The following is a 21550-nucleotide window of genomic DNA, read 5'->3' on the forward strand; positions in this document are numbered from 1 at the left end:
CTTGGAGAAACTCCAGAAGAGAACAAGAAGAAAGATCAGAAGTCTAAAAACTTGACCTATGAGGAAGACTGAAGGAATTGGGTTGTTTAGTTTAGAAAGAGAAGAGCAAGGGAGACACATTAGCTGTCTTCAGACAAATGAAGTCTCTATCTGCCAGCACTGCTGTAGCTGATCCTGCCTCAGGGCAGGAGTGGCTCCTGGACTGTCTCCCAGCTCCGTTTCCTTGGTTCAGAAGGCAGGGAGTTAGTAAAGAGAGGGCGAGGCACTCATAAGCCATGCTGTTAGCAAAGATCAATGCAATGTGTATGTGCTCCTCATGGGATACAGATGTATTTGAATAAATCTGTTCCCTCCTTCCCCCAACAAAGCTCCAGGTTGCATTCAGACATAATTCAGCCACGACAACCACCCTGCTATATGCTATCCATATGTATAACATTGCTTGGGGTGGGAGCACCTCATACTTTTACTGCTTTTAAAGTTGTGACTGGGATACAACCCTGGGAAATTGCACAAGACACATTAGAGGAGCCCTGTTTTCCTGGAAAAAAGAAAAGCACGTGGCAATCCTGGAGAGCTGGCGGCTGCTAGAGGCTGCAAAAGCCAAGCTGCAGCAGCAAGAGATGGACACAAAGGAGCGAGCAGCCCACAGGCCCCTTCTTTCCCTTCCGCAGCCGCCCGCGCAGCCAGCAGCGGCACAGAGAGGCTTTGTGCTCGGGGCAGTCCCATGGCCCTGCTTACATTGGCCCTGTGGTGCGGATTTACTGCTGGAGGGGTGATGTCTGAGGGGTTCCAGGCAGGAGCCCCTGCGACCTGGGCTGCCCCACCAACAAATCCCCCATTCACCCTGTGCACAAAGGAGATTCCCCTGTTCGAGACCTTCCCACGGTGCCTGGCAGTGCTGGGTGCGCTGCTCAGCCTCCCCAGATGCTCTGCAAGGCACTTGCACCACCTCCCATCCCTGCATCATAGCCCCTCTCCCTGTTACTATACACCGTCCCCACCAAAGCTTTCCCAATGCCTGTTCGTTAAATAGTCTCTCTACGGGAAGATATTCTTCTGGCTTACATCCCAGCAGTCAGACCAAGATACTCAATATTCTCAAATACAACCAACAAGTGGCAGGATACCACTGACACAATGACCTTTAGACAGTTAACTTTCACATTTATATGGTGTTTACTGGGCTTCTAAGCCTGTACCCTATTTATACTCATTTCTTTAGGATTCACACATCAAAGAGGTTTTCAAATCAGAAGGAACAACTGTTATCAGTTACATCAGTCTCCTACCAGGCAACTTCTGGTATTAATTTGCTACCAGCCCATCAAAGCTATATTTTAACTGGAGAAGATTTATTGCCATTACCCACAAAGCTTGAAGTTCCATCAGAAAATATCCATTGAGTTCAAGATGGCTTCCCCCTCCCCCCTGCCCCCAGCTTATCACGTAAGTCATTGCTTGAATATACTTGGCTATCACATGATGTGAAGACATTTGTTTTTCTTTCAGGAAAAAAAGAAGCATCAAGCACTGACACTTTTTCTGTTTTGTTATTATTGATAGTTCTAATATGCTGACTTGCAATGGTCCAATGGTGCTGCTAGGCTTCCTTTTGTGCTCAATATCCTTAAATTCTTCTTTGCTCTTCTTAAATGTCTGACCATAATTTTTTCCTTATGCTTCTTTTGACCACCTTCTACACTTCCCAACTTTAAATTTGCATTAATTGCAGCTTTCTTCCCCCCCCTAAATATGCAGCTTTTAGAGATGTTATTATTTTTCAAATTAGCATAACTTTCAACTGTTGGATTAAAGCTTCGGGGGAATAGACTAAGAAGTGAATAGGCTGCTTCTGATTAGCATGCCTATTTGTCTATTTTAAATACTCCGCTGATTCAGCTCAAATATTTTTAAATTTGGGAAATCATTTCTTTTAAGAGCTACTAGATGTTATTTGTTGACACAGAATAAGCACGCATTACTTTTATAATAACTTGTAACTCTCATAGCAATGCTTCTTTCTCTATCAGTAATACACATTTCAATATACATTTCCTTTGTGCTGGAAGTAATGCATTGCAAATTATGAGATAGTCACCCTTGGTTTTGAGGAATTACCCTGTCATGCACTAAAATCCACCATTGTATCAGCTTTCCTCATCCCTATATAGACAGTCACACACTTCTCTGTCTCTGGCATCCTGGCTGGTAATGGGCACTAATTTTCACATGCTTTGGTCGCTTGTTCCCAGTTCAACCTCAGGCAGCTATTGTGTATAACTATTTAATTATTGTTGTTGCTGTTAAAGACAGCAATAGGAAGATTGGTGATGTATGAGTCTGTCGTGGTTTAACCCCCGTTGGCAACCAAGCACCACACAGCCGCTCGCTCACCCTCCCGCCCCCGGTGGGATGGGGGAGGGAATCGGAGGAGCAAGAGTGAGAAAACTCGTGGGCTGAGATAAGAACAGTTTAATAATTGAAAATAATAATAGCAACAATAACAATAATGTAATGAAAAGGAAAACAATGAAAGAGAGAGAGCAACAAAACTCAGGAAGAACAAGTGATGCAACCACTCACAACCTGCTTGCCCGATGCCCAGCCAGTCCCCAAGCAGTGATCGCTGCCCCCTGGCCAACTCCTCCCCATTTATACACTGAGCATGACATCATACGGTATGGAATAGCCCTTTGGCCAGTTTGGATCAGCTGTCTTGGCCTCCCAGCTTCTTGTGCACCTGGCAGAGCATGGGAAGCTGAAAAAGTCCTTGACTAGTGTAAGCACTGCTTAGCAAGAAGTAAAACATCAGTCTTATCAACGTTATAAATCATATTAAATTCAAAACACAGCACTATGCCAGCTACTGGGAAGAAAATTAACTCTGTCCGAGACGAAGTCAGGACAAGCCACATCACCAACCCAGTAGAGCCCACCCTTCCATGTGCCCCATCTGCCACCCACACCAGGAGGATGTAGAATTTGTCATGGCAAAAGAGAGGAAATAGCCTCCAGAACAACAATTCCCCTCCCTTCAATACCCACTTTGGGTCAGCAAGTTAAGAAACTTCCTGGAAAACACAAAGTCCTGAGCACTGTAAATACTGCTACCCGCAACAGGAGGTTCTAGCGGCGGGAACGACCGCAGAGGAAACACATCCAAACCCCTCACCACCCACAGCGCGCCCTGCACCCAGCGCTTACAGCAGTGTCAAAATACGCCTTCCCAGTAGCCACCAGTTTCCCTCTATGCCCCCTCCACTGACAACCTCTCCTGACTCGAAGGGGCCGAGGCCGGCAAGCCCCTCGCCACGTCTCAAGGACGTTTTTCTCTGAATCGCAGATTCCTGGGATCACCTTGTGTGTTGAGCAACACTACTGCTTTCAGGGGCTCGCTTCCCCAGCTTCCAAAAAACAACATGGCTGCCCAAAGTGCCACATGTGAGCAAACAGAGCAGCTGCCAGGGACCCAAACTTCCCGAGTATTTCTGCTCAGCAAAGCAACCAGCTTTTCTCCTGAAGTTTCACTTCCCACTCAGGACTGAAGACCATTGGAGGCCGACTGCAGACGCGCACTGTTCCAGGCTGGTGCAGCATCAGCAGAGCCACTGCAAAGGCCCTGGACGATGAGGCCATGTATGCAAAGGGACAGATGATGCCCATTCCCCGGCAGGCCCGTGGCGAGTGCATACGCTAGGGACTGCTGCAGTGCTTATCTGTGCCTGGAATTTTGCCTACACCTGGATTATGCCAACACTTGCAAGTGTGATTTCCAGCACAGGTGTTTGCTCTTTTAGAGGAGCATATCTCAGGCCTGCAGGATACCCAGTGAGTTTTCCCTCCCTTAACATGTACTCATAGTACTCAACTGCAGCAGAGGAAACTGTGAGCACCTTCCCTTTGCAATTAATTCTAGCAGATGAAGCGAAAGGCCCCTTGCTACCCAGGCAGGGCAGCAACCCCGCTGCCTCCTTTCAGTAAGTCAAGGTTAAGCCTGCACGCATAAAAAAGATAGCTCTCTAGTTAAACACTTCCAGATTTGCCCCCTTACCGCCAGCTGTCAGCGCTGGTATCTTTGTTCCTCATTGCAGAGCACAGGACAGGGAACAGCTGGGATAGTTTCTGTCTCCTGCTGAGGAGTGCATCCACTGTCTAGGCTTTGCGGAAAAATATACTGATTTCTGAGAGGTCAGCTTTAATAACTAGGATTCCCACAAACCATGAGGAGAATTCAGGTCATGATATTTGGCATGAATATCATGCTCTGTTCCACACGCTGCTACAATTTCCATTTCAAATAGCAGGAAACAAATTACCCTGTGGTATTTTTCAGGACAACCAGTGGGAAGGAACATGGGACCAAAGCCTGTTGCGGGGCACAGGCCTTGACAAAGTTCCCGAGTGTGAGAGAAGAAATACTTGAGGTTACAAAGGTAATGAAAAGTAAAAGTTAAATATGAATCTAAATTCTCATGGTCAGAAGAGCACCTTGCAAGGACTGGAGTCTCATGCAGACGTGGAACAAAACAGCAAAGGAGTTTTGCTGGATGAATGGGCTGGCACAGGATGTCGTTAATCTCTAAAGTTCGGATTACTTATTACCAGGACGTGCAGTGAATCCCAGGGAGAATTAGGCTCAGGAAAGGAAACCCATTTAAAATCAAACCGTAGTTCAGCCTTCAATTTGTATATCTTCATTACTCCCCTCCCCCAACACTCCTTGCTTCAAATAGTTGAAAATACAGACATGAAATATTTTGGATAAGGCAGCATGGGCACAGAGTGGTAACAAGGACAAGGGACGGTCACAGCAACCCATCCTTCTGACAAGCGCCCGAGCTGCCCTGTCTGCGCGCGTTACATGCAAGGGCTGCTGCAGAGGCGTTAAACCACCGTCACCTCTGGGTGGCTGAGCAGCCCCCAGGCATCTGCAGAGGCTGCACCCAGGAGTGGCCCCAGCAAACGGACATTACAGCTCTGACTTCTCACTGCATCGCCCCCAGAGGAGTAAGAGCATGGCACGAGCCACTCTCCATTCCTGGCGAGGAGGTGCAAGCAGGGAAGTCCCAAGCTCTTCTCTAACACTTGCCTCCAGCTTTCTGCTCCGTGCTCTAGCCTGTGTGTCCAAAGATGCTTACCGGGACAGAGAAATCAACGCTCTCCACTGTCAAAAGCCAACAAAATGGAGGTTACTTCAGCTGAAGAAGCCACAAGCTTGTGACACGGCCACTCCAGCAAAGGGGACAGATTTACAGCATGGAGAAGAGCCACTGGCTGGCTCTGTTAAGATGAGCACAGCCCCTCAGCAGCAGGAATGGCCAGCAAACCTGGTCCCATGCAAAAAGCAGCTACAGGTCTGCTGCTTCCCTGCCACCGCTGCATTTCCCTGCCTCTCTGAGCACTGTTCTCCCTCTGGCTACAGGAGGTCCCAAGCTCAAGCCCACCTTCTAGCCACAGGATCCCCAGCCCAGCTGCAGCGCTAAGTTCACATGAGCACAGACTTGTTTCCTCATGTCTCCTGCAGGAGCAGGGGCATTGAAAAGGTTATTTATTAACAGCTCTGGGACAAAGTAGCAAGAAAGACGACAAATCCGTTTATAAATCAGCTAAAGAGAAAACTTGTGACTCTAATGGTCTCCTTTGTAATTCCTTAAGTGTGGCCTGGAGCTGCCCTGGCATCACTTCTTCTGATGCTGAATCAGCAGAACAGCCCCACTTGTGCAGCAAATAGCCCGATAAGGGCAGAATAGTCCTGAAGAAAGCGCTAACTTATGCTGCGTCTAGATTTTTCTTGGCTTCTGCTAGCATTTAGGAAGACTGATAGTGGTCGACTTTCTCACGACTAAATACCAACTGGTGACTCACATTAACATTTACCTCTGCAATCCAGGACACAGGCTTTCCTCTGGGACAACGTAGAAACAGGATAGAGAGAGAAAACTCATGAGAGCTGTCTCAAACAATGCCAGTCAGTGCTAGCTGAGCTCTCAGATAGGACCATACCAATCCTGAATACTTTGCCAGACTTTTTCCTTTGATAACATTTCTCAAGGGGAGAAGGAGAACAAAAAATAACAAAACACTGTTTTGTTTAACAGTTACCCATAGCAGAGAAAAGCTGAGCTAAAGTTTCCAACAATTATCAGTACAAAATCCTAAAATAGACATGCAATGTACCATTTTTTAATTTAAAACTGGCTGGGATAAGAGTTCTATCATGTGGATTGAAAGCTGCATAAGAGCACAAGGCAACACATCAAGATGACAAGACATTAGAACAGCAGCATTAAAATGCTCAGTATAGCACCAATATGGATGAAGGAGCAAAGGCCTCAAGCAGAAGTGGCAAATTGCACTGTAATTCATTGGGAGGGACTGCACATCCAGGGAGGATAGATAAATAATGTCCAAGGTATCTATGGAAACCACCATCCTACACAGGAAACAATAAAACTTGGAAAAAGACAAACATGAGAAAAATAACTCAAACTTCAGATACTTGTAATGACAATAATGCTAATTGAAAGCAGGATTTGATCCCAAAGAGATGGGGCTCACTTAAAGAGATGTGAAGTGTGGAAATGAGGGCTAGCAGCCTGAAGGAGAAATAGGAGCTGTACAGTAACTTTGCAAAGAGAAGTCTGTGGGGCCATCTCAGAGCAGATGTGGGAGCCCAAGCTTTAAAGTCCATTTATAAACTGGCTGGGCTCCCACACCACTCTTGTTCAGCTGACTCTCAGCAGTGGGTCTCCTCCTGGGCCATGACCTGTTCACCCTTTACACAGACACATGGGAAGTCAACTTTGGGTGGGAATAGTGAAGGCAAAAGGCTGGTGAGTAGTTTCAGCTTTGCACTTTCCATCGCTGAAAGCATCCGACAACTTTCCTTACCCTCCTGTTTTGTTTTGTCGGATATTTTTGCCCAATACTTATCAGCCCTCAGAGCCTCTCAGCTCAGTTTGGACCTGATTACATTTTTGCACCACTGATCACGCAAAACCAAAAACTTCTTAAACACTGCTGAGCTTAGCAGTTATAAACAAGGGTTTTACATCTTTTCCTCATTTAATAATAGAGTAATTTTTAACGTAGCTATGATACAGGAAATTAATGTAGCAACAGTGCAAGATGTTATGGAACAGGAAGATGATACTTGTTTCAAAAAATCATTTCAGTCACGCTCATTTTCTCACCCACATTCACTCCCCCCATACTCACAGGCACCGAACTCGCCCAGGCGCTCTGGCAGGGTCCTGTGTGAGATGGGACTAAGTGTGCCAGATGCCAAGTCCTCTATCTCTTGGGTTCCTCTTCAGTGTCAAGCTACAAATTTTTGAGCCGGTCTTGTACCATCTTTAGGACCTAACGGTTACTACAGTGCAATCCCTTTGCCTTGAAATCTTGCTTACTTTATCCCCTGAGAGTCCTAGCACAGGTGGCTGCCTAGTGCCTTCTTTTCCTCATTTTGGGTACCTTAGCTCCCACTGTCTACCTTCCTGCTGGAAGAGGAGGAGGAGGACTTGCACATGGATGTGCTGTGACCTTGCTGTCATCCTTCTGTTGTTGGAGCACAGTTTTTTTTCCCAGGGAGTCATCTGCACAGGGGCTTTATCAGCACCCATGCCTTCTGCTGACAAGCTGACCATGCAAGCCCTTATCAGAGTGCAGGCTGCTGGGCTTGTCACAAGCAACACATTTGTCAGTATTTACCCAGTTTTAGTGCAGTCAGTCACATCCTTGGTTATCAATACAGACCATTCTTTTAACCCTTGCTCTGTTGCTTCTTTTAGTCCTCTCACACACACACTTCCATTTGTGTTTCCTTCAGGCCAGTCTTAGTGTTTCTGCTTCTTCAGCTGCATGCCTGCCTTATGGACGGTCTGCCTAGACCTTCGCTTCACAGGCCATCGTTGTGGCTGTGAAAAAGTCTCCTTGGCTTGGTTAGGTTATGGGAGACCCTAATAACAGCTAAGGAAGCAGATTTTAGGGCTGGTCTGGGGTCTGCTCCTGCATGCAGCTCCGCTGCTTGGATGCAGCCGGGTCTCCTGCTTGGAGCTCACGGCACAGCACACACGAGCGCAGCACCAGTGGCAGTCTGTTGGAAATTAGAGGACGCTGAAATCCAAGAGAAGAACAATGCAGCCTGTCCCTGGGTGTCACTACCAGACTCACCATGAGGGATTTTAAACAGTTTACACCCAAGATCTCACTGACAATGTTAGAGCTGGAGTAGTTTTCAGGCTGTCACATGCTGAGCAGCTCCCTGTGACAGCACGGGGTGAGACCATTGTCACTAGTGTAGTGCAGACCTGGTGGTGTTCCTATACCCAGGCTTGCAGGGCAAAGCTGGCATTAACCTCAGCTTCCCCCTTAAAGCTCCTGGTGAGACAGGATAGCTGCAATTATCCCCTAGCAGAACCACAACACTCACAAGGAGGCTTTTGTGTGCACACATTTTCTCATGCTCATGTCACAGCCTTATGAGTCCAGCCTTCTCTCACTGAGGCCAGGATCTGTCTCACTTCTTTCCCACTATTCCCAGGCTCCCCTTAAGTCTGTGGCTTTCACAGCTGACTCCAGCTCTCAGCAGTGCTGTCTACCCAGAACATACAGGGAACTAATACCAAACAGGTAAAGCTGGAGCCGACCATCATACTTCTATGTCTGTTGAACCTCAGCCTTTCCCTAATAACAAATCATAACATTTAAATTTGTCACAGTGCTTTCCATTCATATACTGCCAAGCAGTTTACAGAGACTAGCACCCCCATTTTCCCAGATGATGAAAAAGCACAAGAGAGCAGCAAATAGCTAGCCTGATGCTCTGTCCCATCGACTACATCGTCGTCTGCTTGTCTGGGAAACTCTCATGAACCAGGGCTCACAGCACGCTCCCTCCTGCAGAGAGGCAGAGTTCCCAGGGTCCAGGGAAGGAGCAGCATGCTTCGGCTACACTTACTCTTAAATTCATCTTCTGTCATTTTGATCTATTCTCTCATGTTCTGCTAGATTAATAGCAACTCAGAGATTATTGATCTAGTAAGATGCACACACGACTCATAGTACAAGATCTATGTAGTTCTGCTACAACTTTAAAAACATGGGAAATATGGAAAACGTCCTTTAGGTTAGGAGAAACATGCTGAAATAGAGGAACACAGGCAGTGGAGCCCCTTAAGCAGGAAAGAAGGCAATTCCCCGTGTTTCCTTCCTGCAGTCTGACTCCAGGGGCGGAGGTAGGAGAAACCAGTAGAGTTGTTTATTACTTTTATAAAGGAGTTAGAAACTACCTAACAGCAGTTGTGCTGTGTTATATATAATCTCTATGAAATGCTAGTAAATGTAAAGATGAACCACTATACCACAACAAAAAAAAAATCTAGCGATGTGGTTTGCAGTAGATTACAATGTAAATTTATGGTTGCAGTCTCCCGAGAAGTAAATGGGCAGAAGAGGCTCTCCAAGATCCCTATTTACAGAAGGGCATCTATTCCCAGCAAGGTTTATGGGATCCAGTTAGCATTCTCACAGACACCAAGTGGCCACAACGCTAAAAGGTCCTTAAATTGGTAGAGAAATTACTAGCCTTTGGAGCCGAGACATGCTTTGTAACCCAAAAAGCAACTGTAAAATTATTGTCTTTAACAAGGACTTCATAGCACAGGGCCAGGTTCTGTTGTAAAACACTATTTTTAAGATGAAGTGCAAAGGCTTAGTTTCCCAGTTGGCTTAACTCATCTATTTGCTCTGCCAAAAAAAGGGACTATCCTACCTCTGCCTTTTGCCATAGTTCTACCTTGCACTTGCAGAAGTGCAGATTCCTTTTCTAATTTTTGCATATATATTTTTTTTATCAGGCTGCTCTTCAGATGGGTTAAATTCGCTGGTCAGGCTGACACAGTCACAAGCGCAGCATGCGAAAGGACTGGTGGTCTGACTGGCCTTTTCATCAGGCAGGGTAGTCATAGCTCAGCCCAACTTCATGTGTTAAAACCACTTGCTAAACTCATCTTTAAACCTGCAACTGATTGATTTCAAAATAAGGTCTTAATAATCTCTGGTTAATGACAGAATAAAACCTAAACAACACTGCTGGAACATTCTTTTCTTCTTTTCTTTATGGCCTTCATGCTTTTTTGTCACAACAGTATTTCTAAGTCTTGTAAACAAGAACCTGACCACTAGTTTTACCAGAATGAAGTTCTTTTCAGCTTCGTCTGGTTTTGTTTTTACTGCAGTCTCAAAGCTGACAAACAGTAAGCTTCCTATACTATTTCTGGAAAAGACGACTAAATATATAGAAGCTGCAGATCAACTTATTGGGCACATTCAATTCAAGGCAAAATTGTAGATTTCCAGTGTGTTTCCCACATAGCAGCTGCAGCCAGCAGCTAAGGGCTGATCTTGGCCAAGAGCAGATGTTCTCCCTGGCAAGAGCTGTCCACTGCCATTCTGGCAAAGAGCAGGTAGGAGGGAGGGACAGTTTTCAGCCGAGGAACAAATCCCACCTGTCCCCACCACTGAGCCCACACTCCATACAGGAGCTCCATCTTCCCTCCTGCTGTGTGCCTGCTCCAAGGGCTTTGCCATGCATCATGGACATTTCCATCCCATCAGCTGTGCTGCAGAGACTCCAAATTCCCTCCATCCCTCACTTTTGAAGGAGTCTCCCCCTTCTAGCTATAGCCCAGGGAGGAAGGTGCAGAGGCTGCTGCCTCCCCTGCCCCCAGCTGCAGAGTCACTATTAGTTAACGGTAAAAACCGCGGCAGCTGTACCGGCAGTTCCTCCTGTCTCGAGAGCCCTCTGAGCCAAGTGCGAAAGCGCTGTGAATCGGCTGAGGGGTTGAAGTGGTTTCTACGCCCTGAGCTGCTGATTCACCTTTTCCAAGCAGCACACAGAGCTCAAAGGCCAGTGGTGGTTTGAGCTTTGGCTGAAAGATTGGAGATAGTTAATGAAAAAACAAGCTATTTCTCATTCCTTTGTAAAAATAGGTCAATTTCCTTTTCATCCTCTCCCCCAAGAGGGGTCTGGCATTCACCACCATATATGATAAGGCCAAAGATTCTCAGGAAGATCAGAAACAAAGGGGAGAACACAAATCAGACTAAGAGCCTTTAACTTCTACTTATGTAAAATAAAAATGTTCGCTCAAAGGTGCAAGTCCCAGCCTGTAAACCATTCAGCCACCCTGTAAGGGTTACTTTTTGATCAGAAGAGATGTAGTGTACTGCTGGATGAAGGTCACAAGGGAGCATGGGACAGTGCAGGTCAGACTGATGGGCACGTGTCTCCTCATACCAGAAGCTTAATCACTGCCTACAAAGTATGTTGACATTACAAGGAGAATTTGAAAGGCAATTTGAAGGCAAACAGTGAAGCAGCTCTGCAGATCCTCACAGAAAGCTCTTCCCAAGCTGGGACCAATAAAAGCCCAAAAAGGTTCAGACAAGAACTGTAACAGGCTGAGTTGTAGCATTGCTGGCCATGGCTAAGCACTGGCACAGTACTGACAGCAGTGACTGCTACACTGCCTGCATCGCCCTTGAACGTGGACAGCCAGCACAGCACAAGGGACAGAGGGACAAGGAGCCCAAAGAGCAGGCTGGGAAACTGATCTTTCCAGTCGCATTTGGGGGGAGTGAGCACATGAGAGGACGTGAGCAGATGAATTTATTCAGTGTGCACTTAGGCGACTCTGTTCCCTTCCATCTGGTCTCTCACACTTTTTCCCTTAACTCATTTCTTAATTTGTACTGCTAATGCAGCACTGTTTCAGAGCACAGGGCTGTTTTTGTCTCTCCTTGTCTTACAGTGAACCCCCCCTCCCCAATAACTGTAATCTGAGTGACTTTTATCCTTGCCTCCTTCTGTTCTCTCACTTTGGCTGGTGGTGGCTTTCAAGCCAGACAAGCTGAAAGTTATTGCAGAAAAAAAGAACAAGGCTAGAGACAAGGACAGGTGCCTTTTCTCTTCTCTTTCAGCAGCACAGATTTATGTCAAATTATGCCGGCTGTAGAAGTGCACCCTTAGGCTCTGCTGCTCCCCATGCAAGTGTACTGGCAAGAGCTCTGCGGCTAGGAAATGCTGATGGAAGTGCCTGCCATAAAACTTCAGCTCTGCTCAGGGAAGGGAAGCTTCCACTGAGCTAAGAGACAAAGCCAGTTCTCACATCTAGCTGACAACACCATAAGAAAATACAATTTAAGAAATGATATCATCTAACTCATCTTTCACAAAACCAACAGGGTTGCTTCTTTTGTGAAGATGATCTGGAATTTTACAATTTAAGTTTGATTGGTCTCAAGCAATATCCCTTATGGGTTAGCTCCCCGAAGTCATCTCAGTATTATTCACTTCACCCCAAAGTTCAGCCTAAACACTTCTGTCCTTAACCATATCCTAACCACTTTGAACAGATTGTTTCCAAGCTGAGAACCTGACGCCTATCTTAACACATTTCAAAGAGATCCAGCTCCATGGAACACTGTCATTGAACACTGGGCTAGTAAAAGGGTACAAAATACCTAGCCAGGGGGTGTTAACCCCAAAGTCAGGTTTGCTAGTTGCTCCCAACCCCACAGGTGCTAAAGGTGCAAAGATGTCTTAGGAAAAGAAGGAATGTGACCAAGCTTGATATTTTGGCATCATACTAAGCCAGTTATACAACTTAGGAAAGGTCAAAAGGATTATCAATTACTACAGCTGTTGTAACCCTTCCCTTTTCAGGTGTCCAGCCTCTTAAATTTAGTCTTTCTCCTCTAGAAATTCCTTGAGGGTTTTCTATGTATTTCTGGTAATTACAAGTCAAGAGGCAAACAGAGGTTGCAGTGGTCACAATAAGGTTGACTAGGGGACAACTTTCTCCCAAACAAAAAAAAAAATTGTTTTATAAAGCAGAAAAACTACAAGTTATGGCTGTCATATACATACATACACACACCTCTGCATATTTTTTCTGGACAATATTGTCTGGAAATCTTTCTAGTCTATTCAGGATTTGAATGTCCAATTTTCCTCCCAAAGTTGCATTAGCTTGTTAGTTGCATACAAGCTTGACTTGAAGCCCATTATTTGCTCTTTATGTTTCCAACCACTTTTGGCTTCCTTTGACTTTTTCCTCTGACTTAATTAGTATTTGTCCTGGTCCTCCTAGTGCTGACAAATTCCATCTGTAAATCAGCAATGATTTTACACTTTTTAGATCATTATTGAAAATGTCTAATGCCATCAGGCCTCTTGCACAATACCTTTGAAAACACAGCTGTTTAATGATGATTTCCTTTGATAACTATTTTTGAGGTCTGTTGTTATCCAGGTCTTAACCCATTAGTTCATTCTTTGCTGGAGAGTCATAGAGAGACTTTTGTAATCAAAACAACATCAGAAATGCATCTATTGCTGTGAAGAAGTTTAAATATGGGAGATATTCCTATTTACTGTTTTCAACCACATTTGTCATCTCTGAAAAATAAGACAAGCACAAATAATTGGTTGGAAAACAGATCAGATAAAGGACCAGTTGCCTTCCCAGTCCTACACTCATAATCCACCCTGTGGCTATCAAGTACTGACCAGGGAGATGATTAGTTCTTCCAGTTCCCCTTTCGTGAGGTGGTTCCTGACCATCAGGGAAGTCAGGCTCTAGAAGTCCCTTAAGTTACAGCCCAGATTTATTCAATATTCACTCAGTTTTCAAGAATCTTGTTTTTCTCCTAGACCTTCAATGAGCCTCCAGCCTCATTTGAAGAAATAAATCAAGAAGAGGATGTTAATAATGATAATATGCATAAGACAAAACGCAGCCTGTTTTTTCCAAATGAGAATCACATCAGCTTGTTTGACATCTATTTCGTAAGTCAGCTGACCTACTTGTAACAAAAAAAGCCTTCAAGAAAGCAAGGACAAATGAAAAGGTCTATCAGTACTTGAAATACTCCTCCCTCCCCTCCTTTATAAATGCATTCTCTAGCCAAGTCCCAAAACCAAAAGGAACATATTCCTTGAAGTTCTTGCTGCAGACTCTTGCAGCTGGGACTATCTCCGTTCTAGGAGGCAGATTAATATGCTCGCTTGAGGGGACCATGTGAACTCACAGGCTTGCTTCCATCTGGGATGAGTAATTTCCTTTTCAATGTATTCATTCCCATTATCCATTTTGACAGTGCTATCCATTTCTACAACGTTATTCTGAAAGCTACTTTGATAAGCCTTATCCTTTACAAAAACAAAAGAACACGATCAAACAGGCTATTAAAACTTGATTATTGAGGAGATCTATCCAGTAATTTAGATAGAACTAGTGTCAAACTAAATTGGCAATAGTTCTCTAGGCTACCCACCGTCATACTGCTGGGATATAGGGTCAACAATAGCATCCTTCCCATTGCCTGGGATATCCCTAGTGTTCCACGCTATTTTGTTGGTAATTAACATCACTCAGCATAGATCTCCTCAGTAAGTATTTGGCACATTGAATTTTGAATTGTTATAAAACTTTGTTTCCCCCAAAAATATTAATCTACAAACCAGGCTACTTAGCTATAATAATTCCATGAAACATTCCTTCATATCAGAATTTTTTTTCCCCCAAATTTGGAATTATTTAACCAACACTTCTGTGGTTTTTTTTTTTTTTTTCTCTGCATCATCATTAAAATCTTACCTTCTCCACCTCCATAATGATTATGCAATTGCTAGATATACATTATTTTGTTCCAAAGACATGCAGAACGCCTCCTTTGAATTGTGCTTGGTCCTGCTAACTTTAGATTTTCCCCTGACATCTTCACTTTCTCTAAATAATCTTCCACAATTCACAGCCTGTATTTTCTCTCAGATGTTCTCCATTTCCTCTTTCTCCACTTCCTTTCAATTAACTTGTGTTAACTCCTATTTGCCACCTTCACTGCCTGAATGAACTAGCCAAAGTCATCCTCATTCTTGTTTTTGGAGTGCTGGTTGGTATGTATCCTTAAATTCGCAATCTTCATTCACATTCCTTTACTTTTTTTCCATCAGATTTTGCTTTATTACCATTCCATGCTGGAACAATCACTGGTCCATAGAGAGCAGTCACCCAACAGCAATGATTAACTCATCCTGTATATAGACCTCCAAACCAGAGTTGCTACCTCTTGTCCAGTTCAGTACCTTTTATGTTAAAATCTATATATTTTAGAATGTTGAATGCTTTTTACTGCTGTCTGCATGAGATCAGCGTCATGCTTTCCCCAGACTGAAGCCCCACACATGTATTTTTCAGTAACGTATATTTTTCAGACTACGTCATGCTTTCTCCCCAAGCTGTTGTTCATACTGATCACTGACATAATCTGTTGCTCTGTAGCAGCCCAAGCAGAATTTCTTCCTTGAGCATGTTAGCATATTGATCCAAATTTCAAGGCAGAGTTGACAGTATCAGTATTTAAAATATGGGCTTCCTAAAACCGAAGAGTAGCATTTCAAACCTGTTTGTTACAGTCCGTGTGGACAAGACTCCCAGGAAACAGGTCTCCCACTGAAACACTCCCTAATAATTCCTTTCTGATGAAAGGATGTGCCCTTGGCGTGCATTCATGCCTCATTGCAAGGTGGAAACTTTCCTACTAGCGGATAGATACTGCCTGTCCTGGACTCCCCCGTGTTGCTGCCTCTGGAAGAGATACTGCGAGAGGCGTTTTCAAAAGCACTGCCTCGTGTTTTCTTCTCCCACACACATGAAATGTGGTTTCTTGCTATTCATTGCACCAATTTTCATTAGGCACTTGCAAGACGACTTGCATTTTCTGCAGGTCGGCCTAGTCTGATACCATCACCACCTCTTCTGCAATCAGCTCGAGCACTGTCAGTTCTCTTCAGTTTCCTTCTGTCTCTTTAAAATCCCACTTTCTAAAAGAAGGCTCATTTGGTCCTCTTTGCTAAATCAGTTCTCATCATCTAAGTTTCTTCCCTGTGATTCCTCACCTCACTAGAAAAGGCATCTCTGTTCATGCATTACATTTCATTTTTGGAATGAAACTTTTTAAAGACTGGTTTCAAAGCTATTCTTATCTCCCTCCTCAGCAGAGGCAAATTATTTCTAAATTTCCAGCTTCACATGTGACTGCATTCACTAATGAGTTAACCTTCTCCTTCTGCCAGTGTTTGCTTTAAATTTTGATGTACGTCAGACTGAGAAAATGCTTCTTCCACTCAAATGCCATTCATTACATTCTATGACGTTAAAAACTTGGAGAGGTCTAGTTTACCATTGTATTTATTCCAAGAAAAACCCCCAAAGAAATCCCATTTTGATTCCCTATTGTCATAACAATGATAAATGAAAGACTTCCACCTGGCACTGAACAAGAAGCTATCAAAATAGTGGAAACTATGATCCCTAAGCTTCTCGCTCAATTTAAAGGCTAAGTTTCTGCCCAGGTCTTTTTACAGTTTACTGCTTCTTGCCTCTTTGTCCGAGTTCCTGCTTTGTGTTTAAAAGCCCCACGCAGAGCCCAGTACTGTCAGCAGTATGGAGAGATGGACCGTATTGCAGAAGTTGCTGTAAATAGAGGGCAAGACACCCAGATAGATAGACAAAAGCTGATACTAAACTAGGAAATGTTTCTGCCAAGCGTTAAGTGTGACTAGTGCTGCTACATGAACCATGCCAGCCGATTATAAAAGGCAAACCCTGGTACAACACACGTATCTCGTAGACAAATTACTGTGCAATAAGCGTCTCCAGCTAATGCCGAGTCCCTCCCCCGATGCCGAGGACCGCAGTTTAGGCGAGAGGGCTGCCCGGGTGCCAAGCGGGGAATCCCCCTCTCCCTTGCGCTCTCCCGAGCCGCTTCTGGCCCCGAGCCCACGCACCCAGAGCCCCTCGTACCCGGCACAGCAATTCTTCCAACCTCAGAGCGGTCGCTTTCCGCCGCCGTTTCCTAACAGCCAATACTTCCACTGAGTTTTTGCTCTTTTTTTTTTTTCTTTTTTTTTTTTTTTTCTTTTTTCCCTCCCCCTTTCGTCCTTTGAGCGCGGTTCTCGGCGCCGCGGGAGCTCGGCCCCGGCCCCGCGGGCAGCGCGGGCTGCAGCCGGGGAGCGACCGCCGGCTCTTCCCCTGCGGGGCGAGGGAGGGAATCCCTCGCACTGACGCGGCCAAACTTCTGCCAGGCGCCGGCACGGAGCCTCCGCTCCCGCCCGCCCCGCCGCGCCGCCCGGGGACCCGCGGCCACCCGCAGCCTCCCCCGAGCAGCCGCGACCCCCCGCCCGGGCACCCCCGCCGACGAGTGGACATTGTCCCTTCAGAAACGTCCAGGAGTCCAAAGGCTTTGAAGCTGATGCCAGCCGGGGGAGGACTGCGGCAAGGCTGCAGCCACCCAAGCGAGCCCCCGCCGCGGAGCCTTCGCCCACCGCCGGCAGCGCTCCGCGGGCGCGGAGGGAGGGACGCGTCGCCCGGGGATGCCGCAGCCGCAGCTCCCTCCTGACTGGCAAAGCTGCAGGAGCTCCTCAGGAACAGGCACAGCCTCCCCCGGAGCGCCCCGCCGAGCCCTGCCTCCCCCCGCTCCCCGGGGGGTCAGGGCTGCTGTTGGAGATCTGCGGTTCGCTTCTGTCCTTACCCTTTGGCTCGTCCATCAGTGCCGGTGCTCGCTCCCTCCCCCTCTTCCTTTCTCAGCCTCTGCCGCTCCGCGCTGCCTTAGTGAGAGGTGCTCATGAAAATGGGCGCTTTAGTGGTCCATGGCTGTGGGAGGGGTTAGTTTAACTCTACATGACTCAATCCATCTAACTTGCAGGCTGACCTCCTGCTTTCCTTAAAGCACAGATTACCTCAGATTTGCCACGTTACCAGCGCCTTGGGCTCCTCCGCCGGGTCGGAGGGTCCCGCCCGGCCGGGGGGAGCGGTGCGAGCCCGGGGGCTACCCGAGGGAACGGCGGCCGCTGGCTCCGCTGGGGCCGTGGGCTGAGGCAGGATTGCATCGCCGGCTCCGGGGGGCAGATGTCATTTTGGCTGCGGAGAGAAAGTATTTTGTCAGGGTTTTTTTAAGTTGCAGAAGACTGAGCAGATACCCTTCATGCCAGTGAGGTACACGAAGAGAAGAACCGTCCTGAGAAGAGATAACCTTTGTTTTCAGATATGAGGTCGAGCCCACAGAAAAAACCAAACCAAAACCAAACCATGAAAGGAGATAACTTGTCAGCAGTTATTGCAGAGTTAACTCCTGTGCCTACCTGCCCCATAGAATCAGCTTGCACCTCTGGCTGCATCTCCTGGGGATCTTCAGGAAAAAGCCAATTTTTGACTACTTGCCAGGAAGGCCTGAAGGGACACCCCTCACCCTTGCCTTTTATCCCTCCTGAGCCCCTGTGCTCCTCCCAGGTTGACTCCACGCAAATAAGAAATACAGGACAGCGCTGGAGGAATCTCAGCAAATTTTCTGTATGGCCTCTGGCACTCAGGCCCTTTCCAGGCACCACGTGTCCCCCCACGCTCCCGCCTTGGATCTGTCAGCCTCCCACTCCAAAGGAAGTTGCCAGCCACCCTGGCTCTTTCACTTCCTTCTCAGAGCGGTGGCCAACAGCTTCCCAGCCCCCCGGGGCTCTTCCCGCTCCCCATATGCCTTCCCCGCTGGTCACCCAGGGGGTGAAGTCACTGGAGCACAGGCCACCACCACCTGCAGCCAGCTGCCATGCCCTGCCTGTGCCAGAGCCCAGTCTGCTCTCAGAGGTGTCACTATTATCAACTCTCCTTCCTGCTCCTGGGGCTTCTCTTTGCAGCCAGACAAGTGGACATGCTGCCCTGCAGCTGGACATCATCCAGCCCTGTGCCCCCCACCCCCAGAGGTCTTGCCCTGAGGAGAGGCAAGAAGAGCAGGGTCCTGATGCTAGGACCTGGAGAGCCACATCTGGACATGGGGTTTCAAATCCCTTCCATTTTTGCAGCTCTATCACAAACAAAGACGACTTCTTTCTCCTTCACAGACAAACATTGACCTAGTCTGTATTACTGCAATCTGATAAGACAACACTCCTGTTTATAATCTTCCTGGGAACAGGAAAATAGGGATTTACAAAATAAAACAATCTACATAATTAAGGCTTTAGTGAGTTAAATTCTTTCTGATTGTCAGCTTTGGTTCACAAGCCCAGGGAGCAGCGTTTCAGCAGATAAAGCTGAGGGTGGACTGTAAGTGTTTGTCATCTTATTCAGAAAAATTAGCCCAGGCAGCACAAGTAAGGGAGAACTGACCTTACCTCCAGTGATAACAGGCCAACATTTTTAAAGAGTTTAGCACGGCAGAAGCAATTTTGTCAGTCACCTTGACACAAAATCTTTTAAAAATAAGGGTGTAGTTGATACAATGCTCAGTTAATAAATGCAACTTTAAAAAAAGTCTTCACTGTAATAAATAGCAACTGCACAGATTTATCAGTAAGAAATACTGATTTTTTTTTTTTTAAACAAGACTGATAAAAGTATGTGTGCTTACGTACCAGTCACACACAGACTTCTGCAAAGAATACTTACTGGTAGAGTGTCATCACAGGAAATAAATCAGTTACAGATAAAATGTCACACATTAAATGCATTAAACCCCACTGAATGGTAGTTTTTAAAAAATATAGTTGGAATTCAGGACTGATTTTCAAATGGCTGTGCTTAGGTTCACTGTCTCTACAGTTAAAAACTCAAGAAGCTCTCTCAGCTGGGCTTATCAAAGAGCTCACCCAAGGGCTAATGAGTCCAAATATAACAAGTGGAAGGTATCTACAGGTCCCCCTCAGAGAAAGATAAACATGACTCCACGCCATGTCTAACACCTCTTATGGATGCTCAGACTGACCTATTTCAAGTCATTTAAAATTATGTATGTACCTAACAAACTACAATAAGCTCTTCCATACAAGTCAGTCAGTAACAGTTTTTTTTTTTTGTCTGGGTAAGTTCACCTTTAAACTGAGAGAGATGAAACCTTTATGGGGAAGGATGGGACATTATTAGTCAATGACCATGAAACACATGTGTTTTCACACAAGAGGGAGTTGTCACCTGGAGCGTAAGGGCCCTGTGGGGAAGGGTTGCAGTCAACTGTGATGGTTATGGTTTTCTACACCTAAAAATATCCAGGTCCTTCACAGAGCTGCAGGGAACAAACTTCTGAGTTGAAGATGATCTACTTTAAGTGATGGACTGATAAACAAGTGTTTCCACAGCTAGAGGAGCAGAGAACGATGTTGCACGCTACTTTGCAGCCATTCAGTTTAGGTGTAAGAGACAGCGATGAAAAACTTTCCCCCTTTGGCTGTGACAGAGGAGGGGAAGGGTGGACCTTGTAGCTTCATGTGACATGAGATGCAGACTTCCTCTTCCACAGAGGGTCAGATCCGGATTTGCCAGAGCAGTTTCGTTCTGCCTGCTGATACTCCTGCCTTTGGGCAAACCTCTGCCTGCAATCCACAAACCTGCAAAAGGCAACAGCGGATTGGATCTGCGTAGCAGTCACTTCCATAAGAAAACAAAACAAAACAAAGCAGCCCCGGAGGCAGGCATTTGTACTCAGATAAGGCTCCAGACAGTGTGAGGAGGAAGCTTGAAAACACAGAAATAAAAAAAAAAAAAAAAAAAAAAAAAAAAGAGGAAACCAGAGAGCTCAGGATGTAGTTTCCACACATCTTGAGCAGGGGGTAAGAATAGCAAAACAGCAGAGGAGTACCACTCTTCTAGGACAAAAACAAGCATCCTGTGCAAATTTGGAGGAACAAAATGTATCTTAAATATCCATCTTCTTCCTAGCCATAGTAAGAGCTTAGCCTCAATCATCTTGCTCCTCTAAGTTTACACAAGTCATGCGTGTGTTTGCGTGTGTCTAAAAACACAAAACTTCATAGATGTCTAGAATTTGCTGTTTTGCAGATGAGGTATGCTGCCTTTGGAAATCAGAAAAGGAGCAAGAGTGAGCGAGCACTGGGACAGGTTAGCTCCACTTCCAGCAAACAGGAGACAAAGAACTGAGGCAATAATGCTGGAATCCAGGGCCAGAACCTCTCAGCTTTGGGATGGGGGAAGGAAACAGCCATAGGAAAAAAGAGTTGGGGAGCCTGGGAATGAACCTACAGGCATTAGAAACATAAGTAGCTTGTTTCCACAGAAAGGATTGGTATGAAAACATCTGAAATATTTTAAACAGAAACAGGCCTTCCCATCACCAATCTCAAAAGCAATATCGAAGTCATCCATGTCTGTCTTTGCTTAGGGCGTATACATTTAGATGACGACATATCACTCTCTGTATGTTTAAACAACAGAGAAGTGTAGCAGCTTCAAGAAACTGTGTGTAAACATTGGCCTTAACAGAGATAGGCTGAATATTCCTCAGGCTTTCCTAGATATTTAGTCCCAGTGTGCTGGTTCATGTCACCACCTACCAGCCCACAGCCCTGGGAGGGGGGGCAGCAGGTACCAGCCCTCCATCCCCAGTATCTCTGCAACAGATGATAAACAGTGAAGGTCTCCAGAAAGACAGTGAACATGGTAAATTGCTGAGACCAGAAGGAGCAAAGTTCCCTACA

The 21550-nt window shown here is 45.9% G+C and overlaps 1 protein-coding gene across 1 annotated transcript in view; it reads right to left on the reverse strand.

Annotated features, from left to right (window-relative positions):
• The window catches only part of ENTPD1 (ectonucleoside triphosphate diphosphohydrolase 1), a 35175-nt gene extending 17502 nt beyond the window's left edge, over positions 1–17673 (reverse strand). The window contains exon 1 of the mRNA XM_082309093.1: positions 17602–17673. Within this exon, the coding sequence (XP_082165219.1) occupies positions 17602–17617 (16 nt within the window). The 5' untranslated portion in view covers positions 17618–17673. The remainder of the gene's footprint in view (positions 1–17601) is intronic.
• Between the last annotated feature and the right edge of the window lie 3877 nt (positions 17674–21550).

This window comes from Platalea leucorodia (assembly GCF_965183815.1).
Source record: "Platalea leucorodia genome assembly, chromosome: 4".
Lineage (NCBI taxonomy): Eukaryota > Metazoa > Chordata > Aves > Pelecaniformes > Threskiornithidae > Platalea > Platalea leucorodia.